This window comes from Hemibagrus wyckioides, linkage group LG13 (genome assembly GCF_019097595.1).
Source record: "Hemibagrus wyckioides isolate EC202008001 linkage group LG13, SWU_Hwy_1.0, whole genome shotgun sequence".
Classification (NCBI taxonomy): domain Eukaryota; kingdom Metazoa; phylum Chordata; class Actinopteri; order Siluriformes; family Bagridae; genus Hemibagrus; species Hemibagrus wyckioides.
In genome coordinates this window covers 25,128,737-25,141,447 of record NC_080722.1, presented here as the reverse complement: position 1 = coordinate 25,141,447, position 12,711 = coordinate 25,128,737, and the positions used below count along the sequence as shown (strand labels likewise).

The window sequence follows — 12,711 nt, the reverse complement described above, 5'->3', positions numbered from 1 at the left end:
TGATAACGTTTCTCTATTCGGCTTGAGAGCAAAACAGTTTAATGGCTGCTAAAATGAAACATTTTATACACTATACTGGTAAAGGTTTTGGGACACCCCTCCAAATCAATGAATTCAGGTGTACTAATCACTTCCATGGCCACAGGTGTATAAAATCAAGCTCCTATGCATGCAGACTGCTTCTACAAACATTTGTGAAAGAATGGGTCGCTCTCAGGAGCTCAGTGAATTCCAGTGTGGTACTGTGATGTGCCACCTGTGCAACAAATCCAGTCATGAAATTTCCTCACTACTAAATATTCCACCGTCAACTGTTGGTGGTAATATAACAAAGTGGAAGCAATTGGGAAAAACACAAAGAGGTAGGTCATGTAAAATCACAGAGTGGGGTCAGCATATGCTGAGGAGCACAGTGTGCAGAAGTTGACAACTTTCTGCAGAGTCAATCGCTACAGACCTCCAAACTTTGTGTGGCCTTCAGATTAGCTCAAGAACAGTGCATAGAGAGCTTCATGGAATGCGTTTCCATGGGCGAGCAGCTGCATCTGAGCCTTACATCACCAAGTGCAATGCAAAGTATCAGATGCAGTGGTGTAAAGCATGTCGCCGCTGGACTCAGTGTTCTCTGGAGTGACCAATCACACTTCTCTGTCTGGCAATCTGATGGAAGAGTCTGGGTTTGGCCGTTGCCAGGAGAACGGTACTACCCTGCTAAACTGTGTCAAGTGTAAAGTTTGGTGGAGGGGGGATTATGGTGTGGGGTTGTTTTTCAGGGGTTGGGCTCGGCCCCTTAGTTCCAGTGAAAGGAACTCTTAATGCTTCAGCTTCATACCAAGACATTTTGGACAATTTCATGCTCTTTGTGGGAACAGTTTGGGGATGACCCCTTCCTGTTCCAACATGACTGCACACCAGTGACCAAAGCAAGGTCCATAAAGACATGGATGAGTGAGTTTGGTGTGGAGGAACTTGACTGGCCTGCACAGAGTCCTGACCTCAACCCCATAGAACACCTTTAGAGTGGAGACTGTGAGCCAGACCTTCTCGTCCAACATCAGTGCCTGACCTCACAAATGTGCTTCTAGAGGAATGGTCAAAAATTCCCATAAACACACTCCTAAACCTCGTGGAAAGCCTTTTCAGAAGAGTTGAAGCTGTTATAGCTGCAAAGGGTGGGACAACTCCATATTAAACACTACCGATTAAGAATGGGATGTCATTAAAGTTCATGTGCATGTAAAGATAGAGTTCCCAAAACTTTTGTCAGTATAGTGTATCATATACGAGATGAAGGAGAAACAGTGTGCACGCGTTGGCACAGATCACGTGATGCGGACACGCCCACATCTAGTCAGCAGTGCTTGTATCTGTAATAGCTATTTTCTCCCTCTGTACACCAGATTTAAAACTTTAAAAGTGTAAGAGACACTTTACTACTGGTTTAGATACATGTAAAAGACATTTTTAGGTCCAGAGTCTGTATAAACCTTCAGAAACTGTGGGTGGTTTTGATTTGATTGGTTTAAATTAATTGCGCATCTCTGGCGTTTTTTCCGTGAGTGCTCGGCCGTTTCCGTGGGTGCTCGGCCGTTTCCGTGGGTGCTCGGCCGTTTCCGTGGGTGCTCGGCCGTTTCCGTGGGTGCTCAATCGGCACCAATGTATAGTAACTTGCATTAGTAACTTGTTGAGGTTAACAAACAATTGACAATAAAAACAACTAAACAATTTTATGCATACTACCTATATTACATAAATAACTAGCATTATTGTTTTATTCCACATTCCTTTTTATATGCATGAAAAGTGCACATGGGAATGCTGAGAAAAGAAATAGAGCAAGTGTAAGAGTAAAGCTGCACGTTTTAAGGTATGTTTGTTAAGCGTTTTAAAATTTGTGGCGCCCCCTGGTGGCCCGCTTATAGCACAGCAGTCACTGAAACTTGTCAACAGTTGATTTGTTTCAATGAACCATTTAAGTGAACTAAGATTTGTTTTTTTTCTTTAAAGGCGGCACAGTGCTACAGAAGGTATCAATGCTGCTTCAACTTCCAGGGTCAGCAGTTAGAACATGATCCTGGGTTACTGTCCTACCAGAGCGTCTGTTCATTTTCTACTCATGTCCACTTGGTGTCCCTGGGGGTTCTAGAGTTTCTTTCCACCTCTCAAAAACATGCCAGTAGGTGGACTGTCTATGCTAAATTGCCCCAGGTGTGCACAAGAGTGTGGATAAGTGCATGCATATGGTGCCCCATGATGGTGCGTCCAAATCCAGGCGGTATTCCTGCATGGGCACACAGTGTTCCTGAAATGAAATCACAACCCTGACCAAGATGAATCAATTAATTGATTGATTGTTTAATTGATTAACTAAGTTTTATTTCATCTACACCCCCAAAATAGGTACCAATCTAACTGGTCCATCTATTTTCTAAAGAAATTATTCAAAATAATCGAATCTCCTTGAGGAAATTGAATCAGTGCAGTGAGTCGTTTATCACTGTGACTAGCGCCTGCCCTCTTGTGGCCACACGACAGAAGTACACCTCCAGCTTTAGATGCTCCTTTTTAAGTGAAAATTTCAGTATCAGAATTATTCAAAAACAACACAATTAATTGTTTTCCTTTTCAGCTACAGCCTATAAACAAAGTTCATAATTGTTTTTTATTTATTCCTCTTCCTATAGGCAGCATTCTCCTGTGAGTGAGGATGCAATTCCCTGTCAACATGTCCACACACGCCCTGTTTTCTGCCCTGAATATAAGTCTGCCCGTCCCCCGTTTACCTGTGTCTCTCTGAACCTGCCTGTGTCTGGACAAACAAGCACTACCTCAGCACCTCAGCTTTTATTTTTTTACACCTACCGACTACACAGAATTGACCAATGAAGTACAATAACACCGGGGACATCATGAAGACCCTGGGAGAAGCCCCAGCGGCCAGGAAAGCTCTGCTGGACAACCACAGCAATCTCAACAAGGTGGCCGACTACTGTGAAAACAAGTACTCAAACGTAAGACCTTCTTCTTACTGTCAAGGTAGATGCGTAGCTGTGAAAGGAGAAATGTCAGGTCTTTCTTTCTTTCTTTCTTTCTCGAGAATTTAACATTTTGCTCATCTCATTACGAAGAAGTGTGAATGTTCTGTTTCTGTCCCTGGGAAATAAATGAACAGGGTTTGTTTAAAGAGTTTTTGCCTTCAGATATGTTTTCTGCTTTCATCATTTTCCCCAAAAATGGAAGTGTGTACAAGTTGAAACAGAGCTGAGAGATGTATGAGGCCTGCCCTGGGCACAGCTCTAAGATCTAAACATTCCCATCTTCCTAACATATCCCTCTGTACACTGCATGTTTGCACAAGCCTTTGTTGTCTTATCTTCAAATCCTAAGGTTTCACATTCTTTAGTTTCTGTCTCTTTAGAGTGAAGCAATAAGGTTCAGACAAGTCTACGGGATTCATCGTGGAATAGTTCCTATTTACAGGACAAGATTATTTTTGATCATATAGCTAGTTATATTCTTGCATTCATGCTATCCATAGAATAATTTATATTGCACAAATTTCACCCTTGGTCACAAATAAAAATATTTATTTGATGATGAGTTAATATCAGTGTCTTATAATACACATGTTATACAGCAATTAGTTCTGGTCCATTACAGGCAAGTTTATAATAAATCTATCCTAGGACGCTTCACTTTGTGTATCCCTCCGCTCATCCGCGTTAACTACGTAAAATTCCAATTCATTACTCCAGCAGAGTTAGCGTTGTTAGCAGTCATGCCATTTTCATGAATATAACTTGTATAGAAATATATACAGAAAACGATAACCAAATTCAATTTAAACATAAAACCACACTTTTAGCAATAATACACAATTCAAATCATCGCAAGCGAGGTAGCTGATCAGTGACTTCGGCTTCTTCGGGATTTGTTTCCATTCGTAAAGAACACAATATCCAAATTATTTGGCTTTATTGTGTGCATTTGTGTGTGTGTGTGTGTGTGTGAAATGTCAGGCACTTGATATTTATTCTTTGCTTATAAAACTTGTATAAATGCAATATCGTGAAAGTCAGCACATTCCACTATTCAGTATGGCTACGCTCTTGCTCCTGTGGTGTTGCTTAAAGTTTAATGTTTAGTCCCATCACAACCAAACACAGTCCAAAATTCCTGGACTGTTTAAAAAAGACGCCGAACTGTAATCCTGGACAGCAAAGCATGCTAATGGACAGAACATAACAGAAGACATATTTTATTAATATGGCGCTATTTTCTGCACGCGTGCAATTCACAGGGATTGATGATCCAAGCAGAATGTATTGATTTTTAGTTGATGGCCGGTCCATCAGAAGACATGGTTGTGTAATCTGACCTGTTCTGATAGATATTGTTTCACAGAGTGTGAGAAGCAATGAACTTTAAAGTAACCAGATGAACGTTTTGGAGAGGTCAGCATGGTCCAAATCCAGAAACAGTTGACTAATTGATAATGAGTGATGTTTATATGTTCAGCATCATTTCTACAAACTGCCTGAAAAGCTTTGTAAAAAATCTCCAGAACCACATTTGACACTTTTTTTTCATCAAATCAGAAAAGTCTACATGATATGTTTATAACAAAAAGCAGCACTAACACACCAGAGCTGTATGTAGTTAACAGTAAATGTGTGCCTACCTTAACTAAAAACAGGACAGAAATTCTTCAACCTCATCTTCTTCCTTCTTCTCATGATGCCTGACTTTCTAATTCCAACAGGTTTCACCGAAAACCAAAAGTCTGACTATTAGGTGAAGGATGGAGTTCACAGTCCCAAGAACTAAGAAATTCCAATCATTTATTTATTTATTTATTTATTTTACAATGTTTAACTCTGTCCTTGAATCTAGCCATGGGGGTCACATTCCAGTGACTTCTGTGCCGGTCCCAAGCCCAGATAAATAGAGAGGGTTGCGTCAGGAAGGGCATCCGGCGTAAAACATTGCCAAATTTAATCATGCGACTCATCAGTACTCTGAATTTCATACCGGTTCGGTCAAGGCCCGGGTTAACAACGACCGCCATCGGCACCGTTGACCTACAGGGCGCTGGTGGAAATTGGGCTACTGTTGGTCGAAGAAGTAGAGGACTCTGAATGTTGGTACTATGACAGGGAAAGGTAGAAAGCTGGCTGATATGATGGAGAGAAGGAAGGTGGATATACTGTGTGTACAGGAGACCAGGTGGAAGGGTAGCAAGGCTCAGAGCTGGAGGTAGCAGAGCTGAAGATGTTAAGGTTCTCTTTGGGAGTGACACGGTTGGACAGGATTAGGAACGAGTACATCAGAGGGACAGTTTTCTCCTCCACTTGCTGATACTGAAGATGCTTTTGACTGATGATGAAAGGTCCAGCCCTGATTAGGCATGATTTATCACCTGCGATTACATGATTGAGCGTGAATGTGAGTTCATGACTGGTTGGCGACTGTTAGTTGTTGTTGTTGTTAATCGGCAAAAAGTCATTTAAATGTTACCCAAATCACTCCTTGTTACACAATGAGAAAGATATCAACATCCAACCAACATCTGTTCAAACATCTGTTGGGCTGTGTAGCTTCTCACAACAACGCCATAAAGCAAAACACTCTGTCTTATTGAACTCAGTTCATTCAAATCCTCACATCGGTTCCACGTGATTAAACTGTGGAACATGTACACAATAACTTTTAATACAGCCAACATGATTTGAGTGTGATTTTTATCCATGTCTTTATGGACCTTGTTTTGGTCACTGGTGTGCAGTCACGTTGGAACAGCAAGGGGTCATCTCCAAACTGTTCCCACAAAGCATGAAATTGTGCAAAATGTCTTGGTATGAAGCTGAAGCATTAAGAGTTCCTTTCACTGGAACTAAGGGGCCGAGCCCAACTCCTGAAAAACAACACCTGAAGTCAATGATTTGGAGGGGTGTCCCAATACTTTTGGCAATATAGTGTATATGTGATATGTTTTAATATATGTAAAAGTTTTTTTTCTTAAATCTGATTAATCACAATGAAGTCTCCACATACAGTAAGCAGTATTGAAAATCATGGGTTGGTTTATTTTCTCTACTGTAGACTGAAGACCCAACAAAAGCAGTGGAGGAATCCAAAGCTCTCACCACTCAGGCCCTGGCCAGCATCGTTTACCAAATCAACACACTGGCAGCGAGTGTACTGAGACTGCTGGACGCACAGACTGTTCAACTGAAGCAGATGGAGTCATCAGTCAATATTCTGAGTATGGTAGGTTTTAATTCGGGAGAAATGACGAGAAAATGTCTTGATGAAATTGAATAATTTTCAAATTTGGATGTGAAGGTTTACATTTTGACCAGTTTTATTGCCAAAAACTGGCATTTGCATCTGTTTGAGGGGTTTCCCAGATCAGCATTGAATTTCCTCCAGAGTCGTGCTTAAGGGCTCATGCGAAACTAGACATTCAGAGCTCTAAGAGTTACTGTTTTTACCTAGCCAACTAGGATTTGTACGGTGGCTAAAAAGTGCAAAACAAAATAACAAATCCGAAATACAAGCGTTCAGACAAAGCGGAAAAGGTAGGTATAGTTTTTGTGAACTGAATTCTTCCCTCTGATTGGACGAGACATGGGTCACTCAGGATCTACAGGAAGTCCAGCAGTAGCTGCAGCAGTAGAAAGTGGATTGGTGTGTGTATGAACACAGCTCTGCTAATTATAGCGCTCCTTACATCCTTTAATCTGGAAGTTTGCTCTTCCAAACTTTCCTGGTGTGTTTTTAGAGATAATCTTTATGCCATGATCAGTATATCCAAAATCACACCATATGAACGTCCTTCCTCACAGTAGCGCTGAATGAACTCCATTTTCTTATAAAGATAAATATAAATATATAGGTTTGTTATTGTCTTTAAGAGATCGAAAAAAATGGTTTAAAGTGAAGGCAGAACTCCACACATGTACAAGAAATAAAGTTAGATACACAATTTCCTACTTCCTGTAGATCCTGAGTGACTGAAGTCTCATCCAATCAGAGGTCAGAATTCCATTCGCAAACTATACCGAACTTTTCCACTCTGTCTGATTCATCATTGTTTTCGGATTTGTTATTGTGTTTTGCACTTCTATGCCCCCATAGATTTGTATATTCATAGAAAAGTCCCAAAAAGAAAGAACCCTTTCTTTTTTCCACACCAATGTTTCTAACTTCAGAGTAAATGGTGATATCAAACCCATTTCTTTCTCCAACGTTTGAATATACAATCCTTTGGTTCCACAAAACTTTAGATATGGTGTATTTCTTTTAGCTAAAGTGTCTATCATGTAAATAAATGCAAAAACCACGTCATTATTTTTCTTCAGACAGTGGATATGTACAAGGAGAAAGTAGCACGCCAGGAGATTGGTGTCCTGACTGCTCCTTGCAAAATCCCATATGTTCAGAAAATGGTCCCTCCAGCAAGACCGGAAGATCCCAATGTTGAATACGAGCGTGTCCCGATATCCTACACCAGTCTCGACTCAATCGGACACGGAGTCTGGGACAGTACCAAAACGGTGTGTCTATAGTGGAATAATATATAATCATATTTATATCAGAAATATGATTTGAGTGTACTCCTTTATAATAATGTGGATTCTGTGCTTCTGGAAAAAGAATGTGTGGTTAATATCAGATTATGGTCATTTTTATCTTTAGGTATCTAAGAAACCTGAACCACAGACAACTATCCAACAATCAAGCTCACAAGATGGAGGGCAACATTTTGGGTACGTTTTAGATGTTTAGATGTTTTACAAACCAAAAAATAAGACACAGAATACATCTACTTTTCAAAAGCCTAAAGCTTTGGTCAGTCAGACTGCAACAGTTTAAGTCTTTGTCTTTGGTTTTTGTAGCTCTGGCATTGCCGTTCCTCCACCTTCAGTTCCCAACTGGTTTGGTTTGAAAACCACAGCTTCTTCATCCACACCAGTCACACCAGTCTCCTCCATGTCACAGCCTGAGAGTTTCTACGAAGACACTCCACCACCACCACCACCACCACCTCTTCATTCTAGTGATAGTGATGGCCTTTCACGTCCACCACCAATTTTTCCACGAGGTAGTCGAATGTCTGTATCTACACCATCTCCTTCTCCATTTAGTTCTGCTTTTAGAGACTCGTTCTTACCACCACCACCTCCCCAAACAGAGTTCATGGCTCCTCCACCTCCACCTTCACCTCCTTTGTTTGGAAGTTCTTTCCCACCTCCACCACCCGTACCTCTAGAGTATGTCTCTATGGCTCCACCACCCTCTCCGTTTCCTCCTCATAGTACCGGAAAGGGTCATGTTGCACCACCTCCTCCACTTCGCTCTATTCCTGGTGGAGGAAGTGCTCCTTTACCTCCTCTTCCTCCTCCTCCTCCTGGACAGAATATTGCTCCACCTCCACCACCTCCAATGTCTCCTGGAAAAGCCTTCATTCCTCCTCCTCCTCCTCCTCCTCCTCCTCCTGGACAGAGTATTGCTCCACCTCCACCTCCACCACCGCCAATGTCTCCTGGAAAAGCCTTCATTCCTCCTCCTGCTCCTCCTCCTCCTCCTCCTGGACAGAGTATTGCTCCACCTCCACCACCACCTCCAGCTTCTCCTGGAAAAGCCTTCATTCCTCCTCCTCCACCTCCACCAGCAGATCCTGGAAAATCCTTCATTCCTCCTCCTCCTCCACCTCCACCTCCAGATGCTCCTGGAAAGGCCTTCATTCCTCCTCCTCCTCCTCCTCCTCCTCCACCACCATTCTGAACCCTGGAACTTAGCTTTTCTAAGATGTTAATGGTATCTTTCCATAGTTGCTGAACTATCAAACTATCTGCTAACTTAATCTTAACTATAGCTACAAATTGAATCCTAAGCTAATTAAAGAAATTATACTTTATATTGCCAAAAGTATGTGGACACATCACACATTCCAGAGTTTGTTTTCATAAATAGTAGTCATACAGTTCTACCACTGGTCTGCATTCTTATGTACATTTTTATATTTTCCCATATATTTTCTTTTCCAACAAACAAATGAACTAGCATTATACTAAACAAGCTAACAACTGAACTAGCATTATAGTAAACAGGATAAACAATTTACTAGCATTATATTCTATTTTTCAGCTTTTAGTGTTTTTGGTGTCTTTTTAGTGTTTAGTAAATTCTATTTTATTATAATTTTATTGAAATTATTCTTATTAATTCTATTTTTTTAAGACATGCAGACATGCAGAGCATTAGTGTTAGTATGTTGGGGACTGAAGTTGAGACTTGGTGTACAATTAATGTTCCAGTTCCTTCCAGAGTCCAGTGATAATGAGGTCAGGGAGCTGGTCCAGTGAGATCTTCCATTTACGTGTTGTTATACCAATCATAATGGAGCTCGAGCTCGAGCTCGTTCTTTGAGAAAGTCATGGAAATGAATGTGTCTATATCATGAACTGCACATCATTTGGAAAATCCAGTGTTTTTGTCTGATGCTCATAAGCACTTAATGTCACAGTTGTAAACAAGACGGCTTCCTTCTTCCAGGAGGGAAGTAGAGCATAAACACAGCTTGGTTTCTAGGTGGACCGTTAAAAAACGTCACACCCATCCCCTGGAAATCCTGTAGAATCCAGCCAATCAAATGACGACTGAACCACATTTCTAATGTTTCTAAGGTTTCTAATTTTGTTCGCCATATGCATCAGACGTTAAAGGCAATTGTTCGGGGGTGTGAGGCAAGTTGTCCACATACTTTTGGCCATATAGTGTATGTAGATGTAAGAAAACTGTAAGAACCTATGAAGAATAGCTGTAGTGAAAATCTCGTGACTCTATACAGCTTTACTCATGCTAACATTTCTGATATGTTGTATTATATAATAGAGATATAATAAATTTACATGATCGACATCATATACAGTAAATGTCACGCTATAAAGCATTATGTATTTCTATGAAAGAATCTATAACCATAAATGACTTTGATGTTTTAAAGAAGTGTGCAAATAACCAGTTTCATCATTATTTCATTACATATTTTTCCTGAGAAAATGATGCTATTAAGAAGTTTGTTATATTGTTGTATACATATATACACAGATCAGGCATAACATTATGACCGCCTGCTTAATATTGTGCCGGTCCTCCTTTTGCTGATTAAACAGCCCTGACCCATCGAGGCATGGACTCCACTAGATCCCTGAAGGTGTGCTGTGGTATCTGCCACCAGGATGACCACAAGTCCTGTAAGTTGTGAGGTGGGGCCTCCATGGATCGGACTTGTTTGCCCAGCACATCCCACAGATGCTGGATTGGATTGAGACCAGGCCACCTTCTTCCATTGCTCCGTGGTCCAGTTCTGATGCTGAAGTCCCCATTGATGGTGCTTTCGGTGGTACACAGGGGTCAGCATGGGCACCCTGACTGGTCTGCGGCTATGCAGCCCCATATGATGCACTGTGTATTCTGACACCTTTCTTTCAGAACCAGCATTAACTTCTTCAGCAATTTGAGCAACTGTAGCTCGTCTGCTGGATCAGATCACACGGGCCAGCCTTCGCTCATGCTTCATTCTCAGCATAACACACTCTGACACAGAGGCATGTTTGGCGACCAAAAATAGTCCACCGACTAAAAACATCCAGCCCACAACATTCCTGTGGTCAGACACTGACCTCTGGTGAAGGATGACAAGACGGCCACCACAGGCTTCAGGGTGTGCCAGCAAGTGTGTAATAAAGTAACCAGTAAACCTCAACCACAACAACACTGCTGTGCCCAAACTACACGTACAAACACACACACACACACACTATCACTGCTTTCCACTGCCATATCAGAGTCACCGGTGTGCTCAGTTTGACATAACACAAATGGGTGGGGTAGAGTGTGACTGGCACACACACACACACACACATAGTGCATATAATGAGATGTATACAGAGTAAAGCTGTATGGAGAATTTAGGTTTGATGAACGAATAATCATGCTTAAAATTCAGCCCAGTTTGACCATCTGCAAAACCACAGACTGAGCTGGTCAAACTGGTAGAAGATTATAAGTGCTGGTGGAAATGGAAATATTTTCGAATTACCGCTACTAGGGCTACATGGTGCTTTTAACACAACAGTTATGCAATTAGACAATACCTCAACAGTTAATCCATCAATCAGTCTAACTAAGCCAACATGCCACCCCTCCTAAGTTGGGGGTTCAATTCCAATGTCTGACCAGTTTCCTCTCCCAGTCTAAAGACATGCATTGTAGGCTGATTTGCATCTCTAAACTGTCCACAGTGTCTGTCTGTTTGACTCTGATTTTTGAATCTGATTCGTCAGAAGATTTTAATTCATTTTCTATTAGAAGCTGGGAAAATAGTTCAGGTTTTGAGCCAAATCACAGGCTTATATTAATGCACTTATTGTAACATATTAGCCATTTCTCTATATATGATCTAAAGCGATCTTGTGTCTTTGCATACTCGTTCTACATCATCATCCACAGCCGAAATTCAATTCTAATACTCATGAAATTACCTGGAGGTATTCTTGAAATCAAGGATGCATCCAATACTGACTCGAGTGCACCGAACCTACTTAAAGTCCCAGAAGTCACTGCAGCACAACAATGTCGGATGATGGAAGCCTGACTTCAATTTTGACATGTTTTTAAAGACAGTAATCTAAAAAGAAGTGTGGTGTCTGTGTGGTGGTCACCCTGTCCAGTGTCCCTTGTGTCCTGAGTCTCCTGGATAGGCTGCTGGTTGCCTGAGAGTCTGTGTAGGATAAGCGCTAAAGAAGATGGAGGGATAGATATAAGTGTAGTTAAGTAATAAGGATGCTGGAAAATATCTTACTTGCCTAGTGTTTCTAGTTGGTCAGGTAGGTGCACCTAAATAAATAGCTGGGTTTCCCAAATTAGTGGATAAAGATGCTTGATTTACTCCTTTTTTGTTTAACAACTTCACCATTTTACAAATTAATATGATTAATAGTGTTCTAATTATGATAACATACTCTATATTGCCAAAAGACATGGATGAGGGAGTTTGGTGTGGAGGAACTTGACTGGCCTGCACAAAGTCCTGACCTCAACCCCATAGAACACCTTTGGGATGAATTAGAGTGAATTAAAGTGTCCAAAATGTCTTGGTATGAAGCTGAAGCATTAAGAGTTCCTTTCACTGGAACTAAGAGGCCAAGCCCAACCCCTGAAAAACAAAACCTGAATTAAATGACTTGGAGTGGTGTTCAAAAACTTTTGTCAATATAGTGTATATGAAGAGTGTGTTTTCATATCCATGCTGAACTAGTGATAAAATGGACCAAATAAATAGTCCTTCTAGCGCCGTTGTGTGAAAATGTTTAGGCTTGCGGATGCAGCTCATGACACCAGTCACGAAGACAGCGGAAAGCTGTTAAGAGAGGCTGAGCTTGTCAGTGTGTTTAATGTCACTGTGCTTGAACTTGAAAAACATGTTTAACTGGGAAATCTGAAGGAATGTGAGGTTTGGGCAGTGACATGCTGGCTAGTAAAAGTTTCAGGTGTACATCATGTGTTAAGTGTGTACCAGGCTTCAGTGTGTTGATATCAAACCACCCTGTTGTGGATTAATTTCCTATAACAACACAACACAACACATCTGTTTCCATTACACTGGTCAGTCTGTGTAAGGACTATTTCTTTGATTTTTAG

The 12,711-nt window shown here is 41.1% G+C and overlaps 1 protein-coding gene across 1 annotated transcript; it reads left to right on the top strand.

Moving 5' to 3' along the window:
• The first annotated feature begins 2,782 nt into the window (after positions 1 to 2,782).
• On the top strand, positions 2,783 to 9,128 carry abi3b (ABI family, member 3b). The gene is made up of 5 exons (XM_058406452.1): positions 2,783 to 3,011; positions 6,103 to 6,270; positions 7,365 to 7,559; positions 7,702 to 7,772; positions 7,902 to 9,128. Exons 1-5 carry the CDS (start codon positions 2,883 to 2,885, stop codon positions 8,788 to 8,790), a joined length of 1,452 nt encoding a protein of 483 aa, XP_058262435.1. The 5' UTR covers positions 2,783 to 2,882; the 3' UTR covers positions 8,791 to 9,128.
• The last annotated feature ends 3,583 nt before the right edge of the window (positions 9,129 to 12,711 follow it).

Coding starts and splice junctions, on each gene's coding strand:
- abi3b (XM_058406452.1), top strand. CDS start 2,883: ATGAAGTACAATAACACCGGGGACATCATGAAGACCCTGGGAGAAGCC. Junction 3,012..6,102: donor GTGAAAACAAGTACTCAAAC/GTAAGACCTTCT, acceptor TCTCTACTGTAG/ACTGAAGACCCAACAAAAGC. Junction 6,271..7,364: donor CAGTCAATATTCTGAGTATG/GTAGGTTTTAAT, acceptor ATTTTTCTTCAG/ACAGTGGATATGTACAAGGA.